We start from the raw sequence: 23253 nt of genomic DNA, 5'->3' as shown, positions 1-23253 counted from the left end.
CCCCCCGTATAAACACAGGGGACATTATAGGAACATAAAAGGGGGGACGAGGAAGACCCATGGAGTGGGGGAGAGCAAATAATTGGGCCTCCCCCCTACCATTATACAAGCCACCATTTGTTTCTGTGTAACGCGTTTTCATGACAAATACACTTTGAATGCTGCGGCAGGAGTTTAAAATTTGGCATTCAGTCAAGCCCTTAGGCAAGGGGGGTATCATGCCTCTGCCTCTGGGAGTCATGCCTGTGGCTGTGAGAATATTGCAATGTCTTATGGGATTTGTAGTTCCATAACAGCTGGAGGGCCGGAGTTTGCCCAGCTCTGCCCTAAGGCCTTGTTCACACAGGTGCTACAGCGTGGCAAGCCCTCATGCTACATGCATGCCTGGTGCCCTCATCGCGCTTTTCAGAAACCGGTGTCTGCAACTGAATAATTTAGTACAAAGCAGTGGTGATGGAAGGCTTTGTGTTGAGGTTTCCCAAATGTTGCTGGCAATGTTTGTTCTGTTTGAGTGGTCCCAAATGGTGGTCGCCATGTTTGCTGCTCCAGAAGCTGGAGGCGCTTTGTTTTTACAAGCCCTGTCCTGCGGAGTGGAATGCCAGGGGAACTCTTTACACCAAAGTGTCTGTATGAAGCAGCTTAATGTGCTTGCTGGCTCCTACATTTGTTTCCTGGCTGGAATCATGTTCCTTACATGAGTATTTTCCAGAAGTCAATCCGCATCTGTAGCTCAGAAGACTGAAGCTCTGGATTTAAGTTAATAGCCTCATTTCCCGAAAGAAACCTCTCTTTTGTATGTCAGACACTTTAATACATATGATCCCTGCAAGTCAGCTAATCCAATTGTAAATAATGACTAAGGGGGTCACGTTGCTCATTCACTGGATTGATATTCATTGAGGGACGTTTTGTCAAACAGGTGACACAATTAGTCACAAATCAGGCTGCTTCCCCGCAGCACAGTCACTGGGACCAGTTTGTAGACCTGTGCGTCTGTATTCCTGGACAGCTAAGTGTGACAGTTTGCAGAGATGTGAGTCCGATTTATTACTGCAACAGATATTCATGATAAATATACAATGAGGACGTGGTGAGGTTTTATTCTGTTTGTAGTGCTACTTTAGAACAATAAAGGGAGGAATTTGACTTTGACATTAAAGTCAAAAACTCCCCCCCCCCCCCCCGTCAAAATAAAGTTGGGTATAGTGAGAAACAGCTTGCAATTATAGGCATATGATTAAGCAGTTTACAATCCTATACAAGTCATCCATGGATCCCACACATCCCCCAATTGCTTGTGTTTATCTTGCAGACTTACAGGCTGTGGCAATGGATATCTTAGCTGCTATAAAAATAAGTGATCAACTTATCAGTGGCTCCTGTTACTGAGGGGATAGTGATTAAGAGTGTGGGCCCTCAGGGACCCACACTCCTGTAACACGATAAATCGGTGCACAAATTCTGTTCCAGAATGGGCAGAGTCTAGAACACAGCCACCAAGAAGCATGGTGCCTAACTCTGGGCAGCCTCAAACATCTTGGGGAAGCATCTGGAAAAATGGTCGCCAGTCTGGAAGGGACAAGATATCAACACATAAAAACCGTCAATCAAGGAAATGTTAATTAGACCCTGGGAAATTCTCGAGCAGCAACAGTGCCATGAGTCCAAGGAGAGAGTTGGTGACAAATCTCGCTCCCAAGCTAGCATGTAAGGTAGTTTTGTGGGGTGATCTAGCAGAAGTGAGTAAATTATTGAAATTCTGCCCTGCGGATCAGTGAAATCCCAACACAATCTCTCGTAATTGCCAAGGAGGTGTCCTGCTCTGGGCCAAGTGAAGAAAAAAAAATGATGAATTCGTCTGAAGCGGAACAGCTCCGTCGGGGCAAGTGCAACCTGTTTTCACAATACAATAACGTCAGAGGTTTACCATCCTTAAACTAGTGTCCTATACGGTAAAGGCCTTTATCAAGCCAACACCTGAAACCCTGCGAATGCAATCTGGGGGGAAAAGGCGGATTACCTCAAAGGGGAGCTAGAGGCATCTGAGAGGAGGCTAAAGCATAACTTGTCACAACCTGTCCCGCAATGCCAAGGAGTGTGATGACGGGGCTAATACTGCAGGCCACTTAGTTTTTGTTAGGGGTGCACCGTACTGGTTTTCTGGCATAGGGGTGCACCGTACTGGTTTTCTGGCATAGAGTACCAATTTTTTTTTTTTTTTTTACGGTACTCGCCGATACCGTTACAGATACCGGCATCCGTGGACCCGGATTATCAGGAAGCTGGGTGGAGGGTCATGATCCAGGAAGGAGACGCCACTTTCTCTGTAGTCGCCTGCAGCCTGCTTATTGGCCAAAAAAGGGGAAAATATTAAGTCATTAATTGAATTGCTAATTTTATCTCCTCCTGTTCGCATAGTCCTAGTCGGCACATATGGATACAGCCTAATTTATTTCTAGGACTACCCTCCCTATCCCAGCCTTGAGTACTGCTGTGCAAGAAATGACAGGAGGCTGATTTTTAACAGATTTAGGTACTAGTTATTTAAGTTTCCAACTGTCCCAAGTACTTGCCTTTCCACCTCCTGCCAAGTCATTATATTCTTTTTTTTTTTTTTTAAATAATCATAGGTTAATTGGAGGACATGGCTCTGCTTTAGATCATTACCACTGGGTATAGTGCCATCTCCTCAAAGAAACACACCTCCATTTACCAGAGGCACCAGTGGTTTTTGCGTTTCCTGGTAGGGGAGGAGCATTTCTAGTTTGCTGCTTTTTGTCATTCAGCCTAGCCATGGCACCTCATGGGTTAACCAAAGCATTGAGCCGTGATGGCACAACTCCAGGTGGTGGGTCCATGATGGTCTGAGCTCACAGGAAGGGCGTTGAATGATGTCGGTGTCATTGAAGTCGGAATAGGACCAGCAGTGTCAGGGTGAGTGGTGAGTCTGTCGACAGTGCTGGGAAGAGGGTGATTATTGCAGCGTTTCTTTTATTAAAGCACCTTGGGCCCACATGTCAGGAGTAAAATGCTGCGATTATGAAATACTTACACTTGCAGAGCATCCACTTCCTGCTTTAAAAGGGCAAAATGACTTCAGTATGCCAAAACAATGCACACTGGGGTTGCCTTGCCGTCAGCAGAGCATTGCTGGGAAATCTCATCTGTAATCTTAGGGGAGGAAAATGCCTTTACCTGAGATCTCCAGAGATGATGTGCCTGGTCAATTGTGCCAGGAAGTAAAAGAGCTACCCTTAGGAAACATGGCCACTGTCAGACTGGGAAGAAAAGAGAAATAAGGTATGCAAAGCCGGTAATTATCTAGAAGAATGCGTTTGTAAATTGTCGTTCTTAAACATTTCTAAAGGTGTGGTTTTTTTTTATTTTAAAGATCTGCTTTAAGGTACTGGAATGTATTAACCCCTTCGTGACTGACGACGTACAGTGTACGTCGCCAGCATCGGGGCTGTTTAAACAGACTCCCGGCGACTTTTGCCGCCGGGAGTCTGTTTAAACTTGTAGAGCCGACTGTCGGCTTTACAACAGAAGCGATCCTGGCGACTTACCTGTCGCCAGATCGCTTCTGCGTCCCGAAGAAGGGGCCGCCCCCCCCCGCCGGACACCCCCGCCGTGCTTCCCGGGCTCCGTTGCCCCTCCTACGGGCCCGGGACCGGCGATCTTTGTGTCCGCGGGGAGCTGGGGAGGAGGTCGACGAACTTCCGTTCATCGATCCCCTCCCCGTTCTATGGGACCGGGAGCGATGCAGATTGCATCACTTCCGGTCCCTGGGCTGTCAGTTCTGGGCTCCTGCAGCCCAGCTATAAGCTATTGAAGTGCGATCTGCACTTCAATAGCTTATTTCCAGTGTAAAGGTGACACTGAGGGTCTTTTGGACCCCCAGCATCACCTTAAAGAGGACCTGTCACCACCATCTGCTATTACATGGGGGGGCTTGCAAGCCCCCCCATGTGATAGCAGTCAAAGTAAAGTTAAAAAAAAACAAAACAGTTTTTAAAATTAAAATGAAATAAAATAAATCTAATAATCAAAAATTTTTTTTAAAGTCCCCCACGAGCACGCACGTCGCCACGTAAACACGCGTCGGGTGCGCCTACGCATGAAAACGACGAACGCGCTACACATGTTGGGTATCGCCGCGCACGCCGGAGTGAGAGCAATAATTCTAGGGCCAGTATTTTGGGGTATCTCTACATTGATGACCTGTGGGGGCTTTTAAAGCGTCTTTTATTGACTTTTAGGGTACTGCAGTTTTTCGCCGTTTCACAGTCGCACGCAATCTGTAAACTGGGCATGTTGGGTATCGTTTTACTCGTTGTAACCTCATCTTTTATATTTCATTAAAAAATGGGTAATTTGTTGTGTTTTGGGGCATTTAATTAAATTTGTCACTAAATTTTGGGGTTTAATAAGGAGTTGCGCTAATATTGCGCAACATAAAAATTTTCAACTACCACCATTTTATTCTATAGGGTCTTGGCATTCAGAAAATATATAATGTTGGGGGGTTTTATGTCATTTTCAGGCCTAAAATGTGGAATATAACATGGGTGCAAAAAATGAAAAAAGGGCCTCAGTCATGGAGGGGTTAAGATATAACTCTTTGAGTTTATTGTCACCGTAATAGACTTGGTCCTTATTGGTCAGAAATAGAAAACATGGCAGCCTAATGAAGGTCAATGTCATAATGTTTAATCTTGCATCCTGCATGGTGGCTGCTTATAAAAAAAATTCTGTTTTTAAAAATAGAACTTCTTTCAGACTTTCCATTCAATGTTGCCTAATGTGTTGTGGTTATGTAGTCACAATGTTTAATCATTAATCTTACAATGTTTATTTTGCATCCTACATGGTGGCTACTTATAAAAAAATAAAGTGGAACTCCTTTTCACTTAATTAATATTGTATTGTAGCTAGTAGATAGTATATGATCAGTATCATTATATGATATGTTATGGTATCAGGTAGAAGTTAGGGGTGGGGGTGCATTGGTTAGGGGTTCACTCTGCATTGAAATTGCACAGCAGGGTTGTCATATGAACGTGTAGTAAGGCTAGCCATAGACTCGCCACAGCCTGTGGGCTGAATGAGGAAATCGACAGACTCCATCCATGATGAACCGTGTGGTTGGTGAAATTTCCAATGCTGGCTATTGTATTCGGAGTCGGAATACTTGAACAGTGACTAAATGTTAGAATGACGTCTGTTTGACCGACAATTCTCCACTCTGCTCAGTCCATTTTTAAATCAACTTTTTTGTTGAGCCAGGCAGTGCGGACAGGGCCATGCGTGGCTTGACCCACCAGTTGAGAACCAAGGATTTAGAGTACATTTAAAAACAAATAAAAAGCACAGGTTCACATTAAGGTGACCACAATGTGATCTGTATAAATCTTCTTTTGCCAACAGCTTTGCAGTGATTGGGCCTACCTTCACACTAGGCCCACACCACATAGTGGTTGGTACACTACAATCTTTTTCTAGATTTACCATGTAATGTCTGGCTTTGTTGAACTGGGCTGTAAAAATGAAAATACTTGGCTTTGGAGCATGTCTGTGGCCTAATTAGGGCTGCACTGATATCGTTTTTTCGGTATTAGGTATGAGTATTGATATTTATCTTTCGGTACTTGCCGATACAAAGTGCCGATACTTCTGCTAGCATGGAGCCGGCTTCCCGGGCAATCGAAGCCGGACGGTGCGTAATGACACTCCACCTGGCTACTTGGTTGCCCAGGAGGCTGGCTCCATGCTGAATGGCGTGCTTTGTGTTGATTGGCTGGGAAGCTGGCTTGCCAGCCGAACAGCATGGAGCTGGCTTTCCAGCCAATCCGGAAGCTGGGCGGTGAGACATTACCTGTCGTCCGGCTACCTGATTGGCAGGGAAGCCTGCTCAATGTTCCCTAGCAACACTGCCGGTCAGAGGAAATCTCCCTTTGACCAGAATTTCTAGTATCTGGGTTAGGTATCGGAGCATTTGGACAAGTACTCACCCAAATACTCTATCGGTGCATCTAGTCCTAATCTAATCGCAGGTATCCATTGATAGAAGACAACGGTTCATCTATTCAGCCAAATGAGCCAACTATAGAATTTGTGTGGCCCCTCAAGCTTGCTGGCCGCTGTTAGGAAAGGATGAGGGGCTGTGTAATCATGAAGTGTTTACCCAATCAAGTTTTGGTTTGCTTGCTGACCGTTCCCCACTCAAATTGTCCCTTAAAGCAGAGCTAAAGCCAAAACTCTTATAGTTGGATAGTGTGTGTATAATTCCTGTCAGTGTTTTTTGCCAATTGTGGTGTTGAGACTTCCTTTCTCTTCCGGTCCCATACCCAGGGGCGTATCTGCCTGGGGGGGTGGCGGCGTTGCTGTTTTGCCTAGGGCAGCAGCATTTGTAAATACACCGCTGCCCATACCCACAACAGAACGTGAGGCGATCCTCCACAGTGAGGGAGTCTCTTCTGAGTTCTCACCAGAGCTGGTGTCCCCAGTGAAAGATTTCCCTGCTATTCCTGTTCTGGTGACAACTCAGGGGATTATCACTGAAGATAAAGACAATCCCAAATTCTAACAGGAACACAGAACGTAATAATAAAAACCTAACGGGTTCTAATCCCTCTCCACTCAGTGGCTTCAGTTGCATGTGAACTGTTTAGATGACTGGACTCTACATGGTCAGCTTGGCATTGCACCAAGAGAGGATTCCATTTTTATCTTTAGAAGGAATGTCATGTTTTGCAGATGTTATAAAAGTTCGCTCAGTGTGTGGCTTGTCAATTGAATAATCAAAGCCTGCGGGCGGAAAATTGTTGGCCTGTCGGAGCCTGCACCCAATCACCTTCAGTCACTGGTCAGATATTTTGACAGCAGGCATGGCCGAGATTCGCGGCTAGAGGAATCTGTTGGATCTCTTCTGTTCTGCCTGAGAGCTGGTTCACACCACAAAGGCTGTGTTCCAGAGCATTCGGCCTCAGGGGTGGAGGGGCGGTGCATAAAAGTCAATGGCACTGCAGCCTTGCCCGCAGTGTGCTCGCCCGCACCGGTCCAGTGCAATCTGCCTGTGTTCCGGTCCAGTGCGACTGCAAGCACTATTTTTGCAGATCGCACTGGACCGGAATGCAAGCACTAATCGCACTGCGGGGGGCGTGGCTGCGGTGCAATTGACTTCAGTGCACTGCCATGCCCCCTCCTGCCCCTGAACGCATGGAGCCGGGTGGCTTACGTTCCAGAGACCGAACGCTCTGGAACGCAGCCTTTGTGGTGTGAACCAGCCCTGAATGTGGAATAAAAGAAATCTTTGTGTATACCCAGCTCCGGTTCCAATGTTTATAGGTGTGTTGTGAGATTGATATTGCCGTACGCTCATTGCTAGCAGTGCTGCCTATTACCGGCTGGTACTGTCTGCTCTCTGCACATTCCTGGCTGTGTGGGGATGACATGTTTGTGTAGGTATCTGCTGTTGTTATCCAGGTGCACATCTGCAGCCTCAAGTTTTAGGATTACATTGGATTTATTCACTTGAATTGCAGCTGGGGATCAGTCTTTACACCCTCAAAGTTGGTGAATTCTAAGGGCCCCTTCACATATACAGTGGTTACCTGTGTTTACTGCACCGGATCAATGCAGCTCACCACTAGGGCACATAGAAAACCATTGTTTCCATGTGCTCTGTTCACAACACTGGTGTGCTGTGGAAACATGCAGTGTGCTGTATATTTATTTTTTGCAGTGCACTGGATGCCACCACAGATGACATACAGAAAACACATTTAATCTGTGACAATACAGCGCACACTGCCGTGCTCCCCAACGCATATTTTAAAGTGACACTAAACTCAGGAGTTAAATCTTGAGAATGCATTTAGGTACTTTATTAACAAAAATGAATCTTATTTGTGTATCACTCAGTTGTAGATCCCCCAACTCATCTCTGAATTGGTGCTGACACTGTCCTTCTGGAGGGGGGCTACTTTTGTTCCCCATGGCCCATGTGTTGTAATGTAGTCACCACTCCAAGCTCGCTCCTGTGATGGACTACAATCTCAATACATATTTAGTAAATGGTTAATCACAGGAGCGAGCTTGGAGCAGTGGCTACTTTACAAAACAGAACCATGTCAAATAAAACAAGCGCTTTCGGGGCCACACAGTGTCCCTTCATCAGGCTTGGCATTGACTATGGCACAAGGGGATCATGAGAAACAAAAGTAGCCCCCCCTTCAGAAGGAAGGACCGTGTCAGCACCAATTCAGAGATTTGGGGGATCTACAGCTGAGTGATACACAAATAAATAAGATATATGTTTGTTAATAGTTAAAGGAGAACTATGAGGAGTGATTTCCACTCATCCTCATCGTTAGAGCCGACCTGTGACAAAGAAGCTGTCACAGGTCGGCTCTACTGATCGGGAACGCATATTGTCGGTCGCTCACTTTCTGATAGTCACCACTCTCTGCAGGGAGATGATCAGTCACCACACCCGCAGGGATTCCCCTCTCCGATCTTCCAGCGCTGACTGGAGGAACGAACTGGGACAGGGCGGACACAGCTGGCTCTGCTTCTAGATAGGCAGAGCTAGCTGTCACTCATCCAGCTGGGTGGATCCAGACAGTATTGTCGGGATCCTTACCGGCTGCGGGGCTCATTACCTGCTATATACTGAGCTTTGGGCCACGGGTGGTTGTTAGTCTGTCCTCCTGTCACCCTAAAGAGAACTATAGGGAAAAACACTTGCCCATAGCTCCTTTAAGGTAATTGAATGTATTTTTAAGATGTCACTCCTGAGTTTTGTGTTACTAACGGACAGGCCTGTGTGAGCGGGCTCTAACAGGTTGCCATGGGTTACTGTGCAGCACAGTTCTTCTTTTTGGGATTTGAACTTTTTTCTTTACAAATCTTATGTACAATCTTGTGTTTTATAACGAACCTTACAGCTATTAACAATGCATTCTGTATTTAAGATAACACACCAATAATGAATTTCTGCTGCTCAGAAGAATCATTTCTGGTCACTATAGAAGTTTAATTGAAAATCGTATCAGATTTGTAAAAAGAGAAGTTCATATCCCAGAGGAAAAAAATATTCTCCTTTCCTTTTCTGTTTCTTGAATTATGAAGAACTCACAATTTCCCAGCGCAGTTCGTGCAGACTGGACTGTCACCGCATGGCAGGTAAGTGGTTAAGTCCATCTTGTGGGCGGAGCGTTATTCCGGCCATCCAATGGGTTTGAAGTGTGGCTCAGACAGACATGTGAACTGTGAAGTGGGTGGATCACACTAGGCTGATCCTTCAGGCTTTGTTGAGATAGGGAAGCCATTTTGGGATCTTGCAGCAGTGTGGAATAACAAATCCTGCCAAGTAGTAAACTTCCTCGTTGTGCCCTCACCTCCGCTGGATATGGAAGGAGCCGGCATGTAGCAGTGTGTCTGCCTTCCCCTGGAATATGAATCGCAGAGGCTCCAGGAACCTGCACAGCTAGGTTTGCTTGTGTGCTCTCCCTCCTCCTCCAGTGCTGCTTCATGTGCTGTCTTCACTCCGATCGGAGCAAGTTATAAATAGTTGAATGATCTCTCATTGTTGCTATGCTGCCTATAGTATGTTCTGTAAAGCATTCTGCTCTGTGAAAGCTTCAGCGCAGCTCCAGATAGGCACGGGGAGGTAGTAAATGGGTTGTAGAATTTAAAGGAACAGGAATCCTATGTTGTGCCAGCCTCGTGTTGTTTTTATTCTGCATCTCCAGTGCCAAAGTCATATTTGGAGACAGCACAGTGTCTTATAGATCTGTGCCGTCTTCTTGGAACGTTGTGTTTGTTTATAACGTTCGGTTGTGTTTGTTAATGATGCAATTGCTTTAAAATGCCCAAGTTTTTCTTTCTTTTTATTTATCAAGAAGAAGAAAGTGTAACAAATCTTAATGCGAGTATTCAGTCCTGCATTCCCTGGATTTAGTACTGCCACAGTTTGTATGTAATCCCTCCTGGATGGCATGTTGGGGAATGGTTGCAGGTGTGCTGTGATACATGAAGGGTTAACCCCAGCAGAAGCAGCTCTGTCTAGAAGTGACAGTTGTGTCTTGTGTCCTATAAAGAGCTCCTTGTGTCCTGCACATGTGCTCCATTGTATGGCAACATTTGCTGCAGCTCTGCTCTGTAAACTCTCCAGGCAGATGTCAAGAGTGATCACTGAATGCTTGTGGCTTAGATCAGCAGAAGAGTTCTAGTGCCCATTGACCAGACCCCTGCTGTGAGCAATTGCTTGTACTGTCATCCTCCTCTGGAGTGGATTGTGACTCTTCGGCTTCAGTCCTAATTGTGTAAGTCTTTATTTAACCATCTTTAGTGCCTCCTGATGGCGTATGTGGAAGCCAAGTTCTCTCTGGGAGCTTGTAAAATGTGTTTGTAGGGTTTTTATTAGACAAGAATTTTTAATATTAGACTTGATGCTTTGGTAATGGAAAGGTTGAATAGGCCTGGCCTTGACTGAGGAGCTTGTCACACCCACCATAGCTAAAAATGGTTTCTGGCAGCTGGTTTAATGTGTGGATGTCAGACGCGTGTGTGATGCTCTCTGCTACATAGCGCTATGTGGGTTAGATATTCGTTCTTCAAATGCTGATTGAAGCTTTGGCTTTCCTTAGGGAAAGTTGTCATTCTAAAACTACTGTTGCAAAGTGAAAGTGAGGTGTACACTTTACAACTGGGGCTTTAACCCCATTCTCCAGTTGTTTTCACTTGGCTCTAAGTTTTTTATTTTCTTTTGGTTCGGTTTTATGTTTAAATTCAGCTCTGCTTTGTGTGTATGTATCCCAGGAGCCAGGGAATCTATGTTCCTTGGCCCGGTTCACACCTGGGCCTTTTGTAGCGCGTTCCTACGCTCTGCAAAACGCTCAAACACCGAAATCCCATTATTTCCTATGGGTATGGTTCACACCTGGGCGTATTACAGGCTGTATGAACGCGCTACAAAGCGCCCTACGCCCAAAGTACAGGAGCTTATTTGGGGCGTTTTTGTTGCGCGTTTCCATTGGGATACAGCCAAGTAGCCCTCGGAAACGTGCGTTTGTCGTGCGGTTTTACTGCGAATCGCGCGACAAACGCGCATATTCGATACGCCTAGGTGTGAACTCAGACTAACATTCAAGCGATCGGGTGTCTCTAGAGACACCCGATCGCTTGTATTACCTGCAGCTGTCACTGCCATTGCTGGTCCCGAGATCCGCTGTGCCCGATGCGGCCGGGACCGCCACAGCTCTGTGACAGGAGATCATAGGGAGTACAGTATACGAACTCCCTTTGATCTCCTCTCAGTCCCCGAATGCAGGAAGTGATGTATATTACATCACTTCCTGCATTCAGTGTCACTCTCCAGCTACAGAAGCTGATGAAGCAGATCTCTGCTTCATCAGCTTCTCTGGGGGTCCCTAGGTGACAGGGGTCTTGGAGACCCCTGATGTCTCCATAAAGAGGACCTGTCATGTAAATTGGCTATTACATAGGGGGCTTCTTAGCCCCTATGTAATAGCAATAAAGCTGTGTGTTAAAAAAAAATAAAAAAAGTAATACTAAAATTAAAGAAGCATAAAAAAAATAAAACACTTTAAGTCCCCGCCCCCACATATACACGCACATATGCGTCGGGTGCGCCTACTTGCGAAAACGACGATTGCGCCGCACATGTTAAATATCGCCGCAAACACAGGAGAGAGCAATAATTTTAGAGCCATTAATCGCTGATAACCCTAAACTGATGAGCAGTAAAAGCGTTTTAATCGTCGCCTATGGGCGATTTTTTTTGCGGGCAATTTTAAGGCTTGACATGTTTGGTGTCTATTTACCCGACGTGACCCCCAATTTTATGTTTTACTAAAAAATATGGGTAAGAATACATGTTTTATAACATAACGCAGGGAAACTTTTTTTTTTTTACATTTATGGTACTTTTTTCATTATATAGTAAAAAAATATATAACCCCTCCCCCCCAATGGTGATTATATACCTCCAAAAGAAAGCTCTATCTGTCCCCAAAATTTGTTAGCATAAATTGCAAGGCTATAGTCCGGTCATGCTGACTGGTGAAACGCCATCAAATTTTTCAAGCCCTGTGTATGTGTGTGTATATTGTACACAGGGCACGGAAAAATAATTTTCTATATACCCTTGGTTAATATATGCAGATGAGCACAGTTAAACCGACATTGTATGAATGAGCCCTATTGCTAGTTAAACTGAACAGGTTGCTCCAGGAAATTCCAGTTTATTCACTCTGAAACATGTTTTTGGTGCCAGGAGGTAATGAAAGATAGATTTACCAATAACCTTGATGGAACGCTTGTATTAAAGTTTTGCTCGGTTGTAGGCCGCAGTGATGTAGCTGGGCTTCAGGAGCTGCAATGTAGTCACCCTTTTTCAGATGTTTAGTAGAGCCTTTGGTCATCAAGTGTTTAGAAAGCAGACAGACATTCCACACAAAGGCCAAATACTCAGGAAACAGGAAATAAACAAAAGTAATGGACTGCTTTCTACATTCTGGAAACACTGCATGTCCATCACTTTGATTTGGGGGGCCAGTAGAAGTGAGCACAAGTGCCTAGGCATCACTGATAGTTTTTACTAACCTGCATACATACTGTACTGTTTGCAGTGAGTGGTTGAATTGGGCACTCCAACTACCAAGAGTCTGAGTATCCGTCCTTCAAGTATACCAGTATGGGAGATGCCAGAACTGGTTACCTTATTAAAATGCTACCTGGCTGGGTCTGACCTCAATAGGTTGAGTTACTGACCCACAACAATCTCTAAGGCCTTGTTCACACCAAGCGCGTTCCAGGAGCAGAGCAGTTACAGACCGGATCAAAACTGCGTCCAATGTATTCCAATGGTATTTTGGGCTCTAGTTCACACCGCAGCGTTCAGTTCCAGAGCATGTAAAAAAAACTGCAGGAAACCCTATTTGACCTGTTCTGGAACGCATGCAAAAGCCCTGGAACGCATTGAAAGCTCATTCTAAACAAAAAAGAACACTTTTTTTTTTAACCAAAAACGGCCCTGAACGCAGCCAAAAACGCGGCACAACCCACTGCACTGCGTGTGCAGAAACTCATGCAGATCTGGTCTGCATTTGGTGTGAACAAGCCCTAAATAATGCTTACCCCTCTACAGTTTAGATAGGTGACTCAAAGCACTAAGGCTCCATTCACATATAGTGTTTGCAAAAGTCTGAACAATGCACAATAAACTGCATTGTTTTTATGTTAAGGGCTTGTTCACACCAAATCTGGACCAGATCTGCATGCGTTTCTGCACATGCAGTGCAGTGTTTTTTGATTAGTTCTGGGCCGATTAAAAAAAAATGTAAATTTATATATTTTTCTCCTAAAACGGGCTTTCAGTGTGTTCCAGGGCGTTTGCATGCATTTTTTGTTTGCGTGCGTTCCAGAGCAGAAATAATTGATCTGGAACTGAACGCTGTGGCGTGAATTAGAGCCCAAAATATCATTTGAATACATTGGATGCATTTTTGATGCGTAATGTACCTGCTCCGCACTTGGTGTGAACAAGCCCTTAGAGCGGTTCCGCGCGTATTCGCAAGGCTCCAGTTTACACCATGACAGCTGTTCCTGTGCGAATGAAGCCAAAGCAGATAACTAAAATTCCCACAAGACATCGGCAATTGCAGCCTCTACAATTCTCTCATGGTGGGTATGTACAAGTCCTTAGAACTGAATACAGCATGAGTAGAGCAGGCAGGACTGTGCTATGCATGGTAACTGGCTCCTAACGTTTCCTCCTGGAAATGACATGCAGGGTGCTTTCCAGCTGTACAGACCATTTGATCTTGTTCACCCCTCTGGCCTGTTGATTAGTGAGTCTATTTACATTTTTCTGCATCGGAATGCAAAGTTGTTACACATCATGATGGAAAATCAACACTTAAAGGAGAACTATGCGGTGAGGGCTTTTCACTCACCTTATAGTTCTAGCCGACCTGTGACAATGAGACTGTCACAGGTCGGCTCAGTAGATCGGGTCGTGAGCGGACACATACCGGCGTTCGCTCACCTCTCGATCCTGTCACGGCTATCGGCCGTGACAGGGGAGGGGCTGGATTCCCCTCTCCCCGCTCCGATCTGCCAGCGCTGACTGGCGGAACGGACGGGGGGAGGGGGCGGGTACAGCTGGCTCTGCCTCTAGATAGGCAGAGCCAGCTGTCAGTCACGCAGCTGGGCGGATCCCGGCACAATTGTCGGGATCCGCTTCAGCTGCGGCGTCTCAGTATACCGTGAGCTACAGCTTGCGGTATACTGAGCTTAGGGTGACGGGAGGACGCTAGTTTGTGTCCTCCCGTTACCCTAAGGAGAACTATGGGGAAAAACACTGACCCCATAGTTCTCCTTTTTAAAGGGATTATTGCATTGATGCTAAAACAGGAGTGAACATTGGTCGGTCCAATCAATGAGCCAGCAAGATTTTTAGGAGGAGCCACCTCCATTCACAACAAATGGAGAGCCACAAAACTTCGGTGGCAGCTGTACATTTATAAAGGACTCCAGGAAAACTTTCTTAACCCTTGCAGTGGAGCTACCTCCACACTGCAAGGGTTAAGTGCTTGTTTTTGTCTAGATGTTGAAATAAAGTTACTCGGCCTGAAGCTCCCACATAGTTTATAGATGTAATGATTTACAGGACCTTCGACTGCTGCAGTGGAGGAGAGGGTCTGGGAACCGGTCTAAGAGCAATGGATGAGTTTTTTTCAAATTTAACTTAGACAAAAATGTCTTGAAGTGACATTAAACCCTCAGATTTTTTAACATAAACCAATACTGTAATGTGTGCCTTACTGTAATCCATGGTAGTTTCCCTTCTCTTTGCTGCTCTTCCTTTTAAATCATGTCTTATCATGCTTGGGGGGAACTTCCCTTTGCAGCTGAGTGCCTCTTCCTGTAGTGCTGGCTCAGGTTGCAAACCTACACAGACACCATGTATCCATTCCAGAGACAAGGCAGTCTGCAGTCTGAGAACAGATACAGATTTAAAAGGAAGAGCAGCAAAGAGAAGGGAAACAACCATGGATTACAGTAAGGCACACATCACAGTATTTTATGTTAAAAAATCTGAGGGTTTAATGTCACTAAGTATAGTCTACCTAAGCTGAAACAACTTTAGAGCAGTTCTATCAGACCAGGAGAGAAAAAAATGTACACCTAGTAACAAAATAAATAAAATGCTCTAAATTCAGACAGGTGATCTTTTGGTTAGCGAATGTTGCACTTAAAGTGAACCTGTGCCCATTATGGACATTTAACGTACAGTATTTATATATTCGAACAAGTCAAATATGAGCTCTAAAACCTGTGAGCTCAAAGTTCTGTAGCTGCAGACTCTGTGGAGAAAGCAAAGCAGAGGAAACGTCTCAGATGGATCATTTTTTTTGTTTTTTTGTAGAGCACTGTAAATAAAATGGGATTGTATTTGTTGAAGAAAAAAATCCCTCATTTCCCCAATCATCTTCCAGGACAGCAACCTGAGATGATTGGTTCCACCTTCTACAGGAAACACAATTAGCAAAACAGTTAAAAGCCCCTCCCCTTCCCCTCGTACCTCAGTTTAGATTGTGTTACCTACCGTCCAGGACCACGTCACGTTTGTTCTTTTTCTTCCTGACCGGTTGGCCTTGAGGTCACGGATCCCCCTCTGTGCGGCTCTGCTGTTGAAGGTGTTTTCCCTCCCTTCTGGCCTTGCTGTAGAGCGGAGGGGTGTTTTTCCCTATGTTGTTTGAAAGGCCAGGATCTGGTTCCTTTCTTCCCTTAAAGAATCCACTCCTGAGGCCCCCAGGCTGGTGGCCCTGTCCTGCTTCCCCCTGCTTGATGTAGGGGAGCTGGTAGTGGGGTTCTGTAGCGGTGTCCGGCATGCTGGAGCGGTGAATCGAGCGGGCAGTGGACTGAGAGGCACTTCCGGTGTGTTCCAAGCCTCGTCTTGGGGCGCATGTCGTCACTTCCGGTCGCGGGTGATTTCTTCGCTTCCGTCGAGGCTTGTTTCCTCACTTCCGCTGCGCGCTCTCTGCTGTGAGGTGTGTTGGACCTGCGGAGCTCGAATACCAGGACAGTCTGTGGGGGAAGAAACCGCTAACGCTGCTGAGGGAAAGGAGTTACCCCTTTCAGTTAAGGCCCATTCAACCAGGTCATTGTCCACTTCATGGGCAGAAAGAGCTGGGGCATCAGTGGAGCAGATCTGCAGGGCAGCTATCTGGTCAAAGCAGGACACTTTCATCAAACACTACCGAATTGAAGTCCTGTCCCAGCAAGATCTGGCCTTTGGCAGAAAGGTGCTTCCAGCAATTGTCCCGCCCTAGAGAGGTAGGCTTGTATTTTGTGTACTTGTTTATCCTCTCAGGTTGCTGTCCTGGAAGATGATTGGGGAAATGTTCCGTTAGACTTACCGGTAACGGTATTTCTAGGAATCTTCCAGGACAGCAAGCCTACTTCCCACCCGGAATGATGTATGGTATGTTATCTATTGTTGGGTTGTCCCCTCGTTTACTGGGGTGGTAGTCTACTTTTATCACAACTGAGGTACGAGGGGAAGGGGAGGGGCTTTTAACTGTTTTGCTAATTGGGTTTCCTGTAGAAGGTGGAACCAATCATCTCTCAGGTTGCTGTCCTGGAAGATTCCTAGAAATACCGTTACCGGTAAGTCTAACGGAACATTTTGTACTGATCCCTACATGGCACATCTTCCTCTAGGGACACCTCTTCTGGTGATCACTTTGGAGAGATTTTCTCTTCCTGTTTTAACGACAGGAAGTGATGTGACTTCTCAATAAGACGCATAGCAAAAAAACACCAGCATGTCTGAAAGGTCTCATTCATACAGGTAACCCACCAGAGGATGTAATCAGTCCTTTAGTCTTTCCCCAGTTTAAAAAAAGAAAGTAGGCTTTAGATATGCTTTGCGTGGTGGTGGTGGTGGTGGTTGGTGTTGTGGTTATATTCAGTTTTTTTAAATTTTTATATCTATAGATAGTCCCATCAGATTTTGCAGCATTTTACAAAATAAAGGGAGACAATAGTTACAATACAATATGAAGAGGATTAGGAGGGTTCTGCTCATGAGGGCTTAGTCTACAAGGGTTGGGGTCCCTAAAGGGTGAAGCTCCTGAATACTAGTTTGCTCAGACCACCTTATTGCGTCCCTTTGGTGTGTTCAGTCTCACAAAGTCTATTCAGCTGCTACTAGATTAGAAAAGAACTTGATGGCTTAAGAACCACAAGTACCAGTGTGCCTTTGACAGGCAGCCATTAGTTTTCAAGCCCTAGGCAGGTAGATGCTTGTGACGTTCTCAGAGAAGTCCTAATTTATTGAATCTGGTAATGATTTACTGAACCTTGTTCTGTGAGCATATTGTATTACAAGGTGTGCTATGAACTCTAGGTGGTGCGTCTGAATGTGCATCTTCATATGTATTCTCTGTTCTTGTTTTCTTTTAAAAGTGAGTCTGTTGGGAGCCGTGTGGGGAAGAAGCTTCCATCCTGGTGATGACTCAGTCTGTGGGTGTGGTGGCTGAGCCTCCAGGGAAACTCTTCAGATCATTTTTTATAAATATTTATGAACGTTGTGTATTTGGGCCTCGTATACGGCTCTGCCTTTTTTTGTTACGTTTGATGTCGTTCTGTTTCTAACCCCTGGTTCAAGTATCCTTGTGATTTTTGACAGCAGTAAAATGAAAGCGTTTAATGAGCAGATAGTGACATTGTTTACAATTGCTCCTCTGTGTGTTCTTTATTACAAGAGTAAGGAATAGGCTATTTGGAGCTTGCGCTGCAGCTATCGCATTATTTGCATCTTTGCATTGATAAGGTGTGTATTCATTTGTATAACTCTACAATGTTCTTCTCCATTGAACTTTTCCTTTCTGCAGTATGATCTGAAACCCTGAGAATGGATTATTCCCACCTACATACCTATGCGCCTCCCCAGTGTGTCCCAGAGAATACTGGGTACACATATTCTCTAAGGTGAGACCTGTACACAAGGGCACATTTATTTTATCTGAGGGCAACTGTGGTTCTGTGCTTGGTGATGGGAAGGTTGGGATTAGCCTGCCCAGACAATGCGCAGAAGATGAACTTTAATAACCTGTGACTAGAGGTTGCATGCGTGTCTGAACTTGCACTAGCAATGCTGAAGAAGATGACCATCTGCCGCCTTGTTCAATACAATTAATGGAAAATGTTGAGATTCATTTTCCGGCAGATTACCTCTAAGAGCTTTATTTAATAAGATAAAGCACAGTAACCCTATAGCAATCATCCATGAAACCATAGCATTGATGCATGTGCTTCTCAAACATTATTGGGTATATAATCCAGTATGCATCCCATATCTAATGCATAGCTTTGTCAAGCGGTTTAGTTTATTCTAGTGCAACTAATTTTAACCCATGATAAACAGGCTGAGGAATACAAATTAAAGGAGAATTATGGGGGAGAGTGAAATGCACATCCCCATAATTGGAGCCGACATGTGATGCTGAAGCTGTCACACGTCAGCTCTATTAATCAAGAACTTATCGATCACATACAGCAGATTGCCAATTTCCCCATCTTCTCCCTGCAGAGAGCCTCTGTTAGTTCAGTGCTGACTGGAGGGACAGACGGGAGGGGGCAGGCACAGTTGGCTCTACCTCCTAGAGGCTCCGGCAGAGCCAAAAAAGGTTGGGCCATAGTTCTTTTAATGAATACAGTGGTTTGTGATACGATTTTGGCACTGGCAAATAAAGCCCCAAAAAATGTTTTTTTTTTACCATCTAATTTAATATTGATCTATAAAGTTCAGGATTCTCTTACTCGCAGAATCCTGAACTCAGTTGTTTCTGCAAGAGAAAGCTGACTGTGCATGTAGAGTTGGGTAAATTGTGCTAGCCAAGATCTCATTCATAAAAAGCTGGAGTTGCGCATTTAACAGTAGGCATGTTCTGCAATGTAGTTGTGATGGAGAGGGGAAGCACAAGGGAGCAGCATTAAAAGTAAGCATAATTTTTAAAAATGGAAGGCAGCCTTTTAAGGCCACTTCACTCAGGCTTTCTGATCAGGTCTGCCTGTCAGTCTTTCAGTCAAACCTGATCGGAAGCTTGCATAGTAGTGTATGGGCAACCGGATCTAAATGGGCAGGTGTCCATTTACATCTGCTTACTTCTGCTCCAGCCAGGTCTGGGGAAAAGACCTGATTTGTGAAGGATAGCGGCTAACTGAATGTAAACAGACCCCAGTCAGTTTTTATCTGGTTGGCCATACACAAACATGAGTCTGTCAATGCCTGTTTTGTTTTTGCTCTCCCCCTCCCCAATTGCGAGAGGAAAAAAACTGCATGGATGTCACAGTGGTGGCATCCATTCCAATCAGGAAGGGGTTAGTGCATGGCCCCTCTTCCTGAGCGGACCATATGAAAGGGGCCTTGTATGCATTGTAAGCCAGGGCCGGACAAATCCCAGGAGCCAGGTAGCCAATATTCCTAAAATAAAGAAAAAAAATACAGCTGGTGCCCAACTTTTGAAGTTTTCTGTCAATAGAGATGGGTCCAAAAAAAAATTCCTGCTGGCTCCCAAATTCCATATTAATTTGTCCACCCCAATGTGAGAAATTGAACTTACTGACAGCACCCCGCCACCTCTCCTGGCCCCTGCTATACATACCTGTGTGATCTTTGCCAGCCATACACCACACTTTACTGCCCCGCAGTATGTAATGAGCATAATGCTCACAAACGGTGAGCAATTGGTCAACACAGTTACATTACCACGCTCACCAATGAGAAGTTCTGAGCTTACAGCTCTGCATACTGATATGAAATCATCTTACATTAGCTAAAAGACAATTTTTTTTTTTGCCTACAATTCTTGTTCCACTTCCTGGTCCACTTTGACACAAATGATGTAACAGCAGAGCATTGCTGGAAAATCTCATAAAATCTCAGGGAAAGGCATTTTTCTCCCCTGAGATGATGTGCATGGTAACATGTGCCAGAGTTACAGGGAGTAAAGGGAAATCTAGTAATCTGCTCTCCACATGGCCACTGTCAGAAGACTGGGGAAGAAAAGACAAATGAGGTATGCAAAGAATACAAAGTCGGCAATTATCTGTCTGTAGATTGTCCTTACTAAACATTTCTAAAGGTGCCTTTGTTATATAGGCTGTTCCTATAAGCAAAGCTTTGGCATTTCTGAAGTTTGTGTGCCCCTGCCTGCTTCCTTCACGTTTTATTGGGTCATGTGGCAGCCCACAATAGTCATGGGTCAACAGAATTTTGGCGGGTGGGAAGGACAAGACAAGTTCTGACACGATTGGGTGTTTTTAGCATTCTGTTGGGTATAAGGTGCAGGCACCCAGAGCTTCTGTCAGAGCTTTTTAACGCAATGTATGTCATAAAAATGTATTTCTTTGGCTAGTTTGCAACTATATACCTGCCTGGAAGCAGCCATAATTGCTGATACATATGGAGACTCCTGCTGTCTGTTTCTACAGCTCTACACAGTATTTGTGCTTTTTCACTAAATGGAAGTCTGAGTTGGCCAACACATTGAAAACCATGCTCAAATTTTGGTAGATTTTGACTGAACTGGCCACCCGCAGCTCGACTTTCTACCCTGTTGCCACCACCTGGCTCCATCAGTAGATTTCCAAATCGGTGCAAAATTGTCTGCCAAACAGTGAATCGAATGCAGTCACTGTTCAGATATTGAGGCAGCTGCTGGAAGCGGTCTTAATACAATAACTGGTGGTGCGGATCCCTTCATCCATGATGCTTTGTGTAAATAGGGGAATCAAGTGATTTGCCTTGTTCAATAGGGAGTTGAACAGGAGAAATCTACACTTGTATGGCTAGCCTTAAGTAAGGTATACATGGATGTACTTTCTTCCTTCGAACAGCACGCTGAACAAAGAAAATATAACAGATTGCTCCCTGTGTGTTATGACAGCAGCTGCTTCTGCTTTCAGAATACCCGACTAGTGCTTGCAGGCTCCGTTCACCCAAACATTTTCCAACATGTTCCTTGGGCAAAAGATGATTTAATCATCGACCTTTACTAAGCGATTATTGTCACTATTGCAGCAAATTTTGGCTAAATTGGCCAAACGTTTCTGCATGTGTAGCCAGCTTTACCCTTCAGCAGTTGGAGATCCCATTCACACTGAGCTACATCCAAAAACCTTTTCAGTGCTGATTTGAGCTGAGCGACATTGAGCGACAGTGCACATTTTTGTCGCACTACGTATCGCTTCTTTTGTCAGTCTATCAAAAGTAAACCTATTGGGGCCAAATTGCACAAAATCCGCTGAAAAATGGGTCATGTTTGAGTGACAAGCGACATTGCGCTGTGAGATGTGAACAGCTCCATTGAAATGCATTGGACGAGCTACATTGAGCTTCATGCTTGAGCAACTTTTGAGTGGAAATCGCTCCGTGTGAATGGGGTCTTATTGCAGTGGCTAATCTCCTTGCCTGTAGTGCCTGTTAATGTTTTTAAAGGCCAACTCCAGGGAACTAGAGAAGATCTGGCCAAAGTGAAACAAATTGCCGTTTTAGACTAGTCACTGAACAGTTTGTGCCTACGGATTTTACCCACACTTCCGATTTTTGGGTTCACTTCCAGGAAAAATAAAGGGCTGAATCTCCTTACTGAGGACACAAAGCAAAAGGAAAAAAAAAATGTACCCGCCCTATCTAAAAAATCAAATGGTAAATTGCCTTCATGTGCTCTTTAATGTGTATCCATTGCCCAAACTTGCACCCTGTCAAGTTTCTATGGCCGTCTGTCTCTGCTCGGCAGATTTACTACTTTTTATCCCGGTGCCCTGAGACCGAAAGTGAGGAGAAATCCAAAATGTTAGTTATCCTCAGACCAAGAGGCCAAGGAAATCTAATGGGGCATCTATTATGTTGACTACTGTCTAAATGGTAATTGCTGTCTCTTCATAGAGCTTTTGTGAAGTGAAACCTCTCCATTGTGGCACAGATGGCAATAAATAAAATGTTGGCTATACATATTTATCTACATAGCAGACAAGCTGTATCCATGTTTAATGGAGGCAGATGAATCACTGACTCTTTTTAATAGTTATGTCTGCTTCAACACTGCCCATTGCTCTGCTGCTATAAACTGGCAATAAGCAGTGTCTCTACAGATGAGTCAGCCGTTTAGTATTTTGGATTTGGATACTCACAACATCCCCACCCAGTGATAGTATTTAGACATAAAGACAGAGCAAAGTTGTGTCGTACGTGTGACTCATGTTGCCAATACCATATACATTGATTTTTCTTTTTGCTGTAAAGTGTTTTTCCTTATTGATTCTTCCCATAGTAATAGGATGCATCCAGCCTTAGGTCTCTAGTTGCAGCCAGTTGCCATTGTACCAATGCATGAATCAAAAGGAAATGTTGGTTTTGGATAACATAAGGAAGGGTTAAATCGTGTGTCCGTGTAACAGTCGGGCAACTAGCATTTTCTATATGCCAATGGGTTCATGGAGGTTTGGAGAAGGAAGTCGGAGTAATATCATTCTCAGGAGAAATAAGGATGGTCTAGAGCAGTGCTTCTTAAAGTGTGGGTCGTGACCCCATACGGGGTCCCGCAAGTGAACAGGGGGGGTCGCGATCTGAGTCCCCGGCCAGGACCACCATCACCGCTGGGGGGGAGTGAAGAGAGAGACACTGACCGACGCTGGGGGGAGGGGGCACACACACACCTACTGACGCTAGGGGAGGGGGGAGACACCGACCGACGTTGGGGGAAAGAGGAGACACCGACCAACGTTGGGGGTAAAGAGGGGAGAGACACCGTCCGACGCTGGGGTCCCTTAAAAATTTCCTCGGCCAAAAAGGGGTCACGAGTGGAGAAAGTTTAAGAAGGCCTGGTCTAGAGCAGGGGTAGGCAACTTTGGTTCTCCAGCTGTGCTGAAACTACAAATCCCATAAGGCATTGCAAGCCGCAGGCATGACTCAGAGAGGCAGAAGCAGGAATTTGTAGTTTCAGCACACCTGGAGAACCAAGGTTGCCTACCCCTGGTCTAGAGGAAGAGTAAGGAGCATCTTCAAAAAAAAAAATAGGGGGGAATTTATCAATTTGGTCACATCAGTGTTTTATAAACGGTCATATTCCTGATTTCTAGTGCATATAGCAAAGATTTATTCTAGTTCTTCATTCCTAAATGCGTTCATACAAGCTTGCTGGGAACCTCCTG

General features: G+C 45.0%; 1 protein-coding gene across 1 annotated transcript in view; it reads left to right on the top strand.

The window, feature by feature from the left end:
* Positions 1–9300: 9300 nt before the first annotated feature.
* SUN1 (Sad1 and UNC84 domain containing 1) overlaps positions 9301–23253 on the top strand; it is a 74605-nt gene continuing 60652 nt past the window's right edge. Inside the window, exons 1-2 of the mRNA XM_018571420.1 lie at positions 9301–9494; positions 17931–18027. Of these exons, the coding sequence (XP_018426922.1) occupies positions 17951–18027 (77 nt within the window). The 5' untranslated portion in view covers positions 9301–9494; positions 17931–17950. The remainder of the gene's footprint in view (positions 9495–17930; positions 18028–23253) is intronic.

Source organism: Nanorana parkeri, unplaced genomic scaffold (assembly GCF_000935625.1).
Source record: "Nanorana parkeri isolate BGI_ZX_2015 unplaced genomic scaffold, ASM93562v1 scaffold3, whole genome shotgun sequence".
Lineage (NCBI taxonomy): Eukaryota > Metazoa > Chordata > Amphibia > Anura > Dicroglossidae > Nanorana > Nanorana parkeri.
This window is presented reverse-complemented; position numbering and strand designations above follow the sequence as displayed.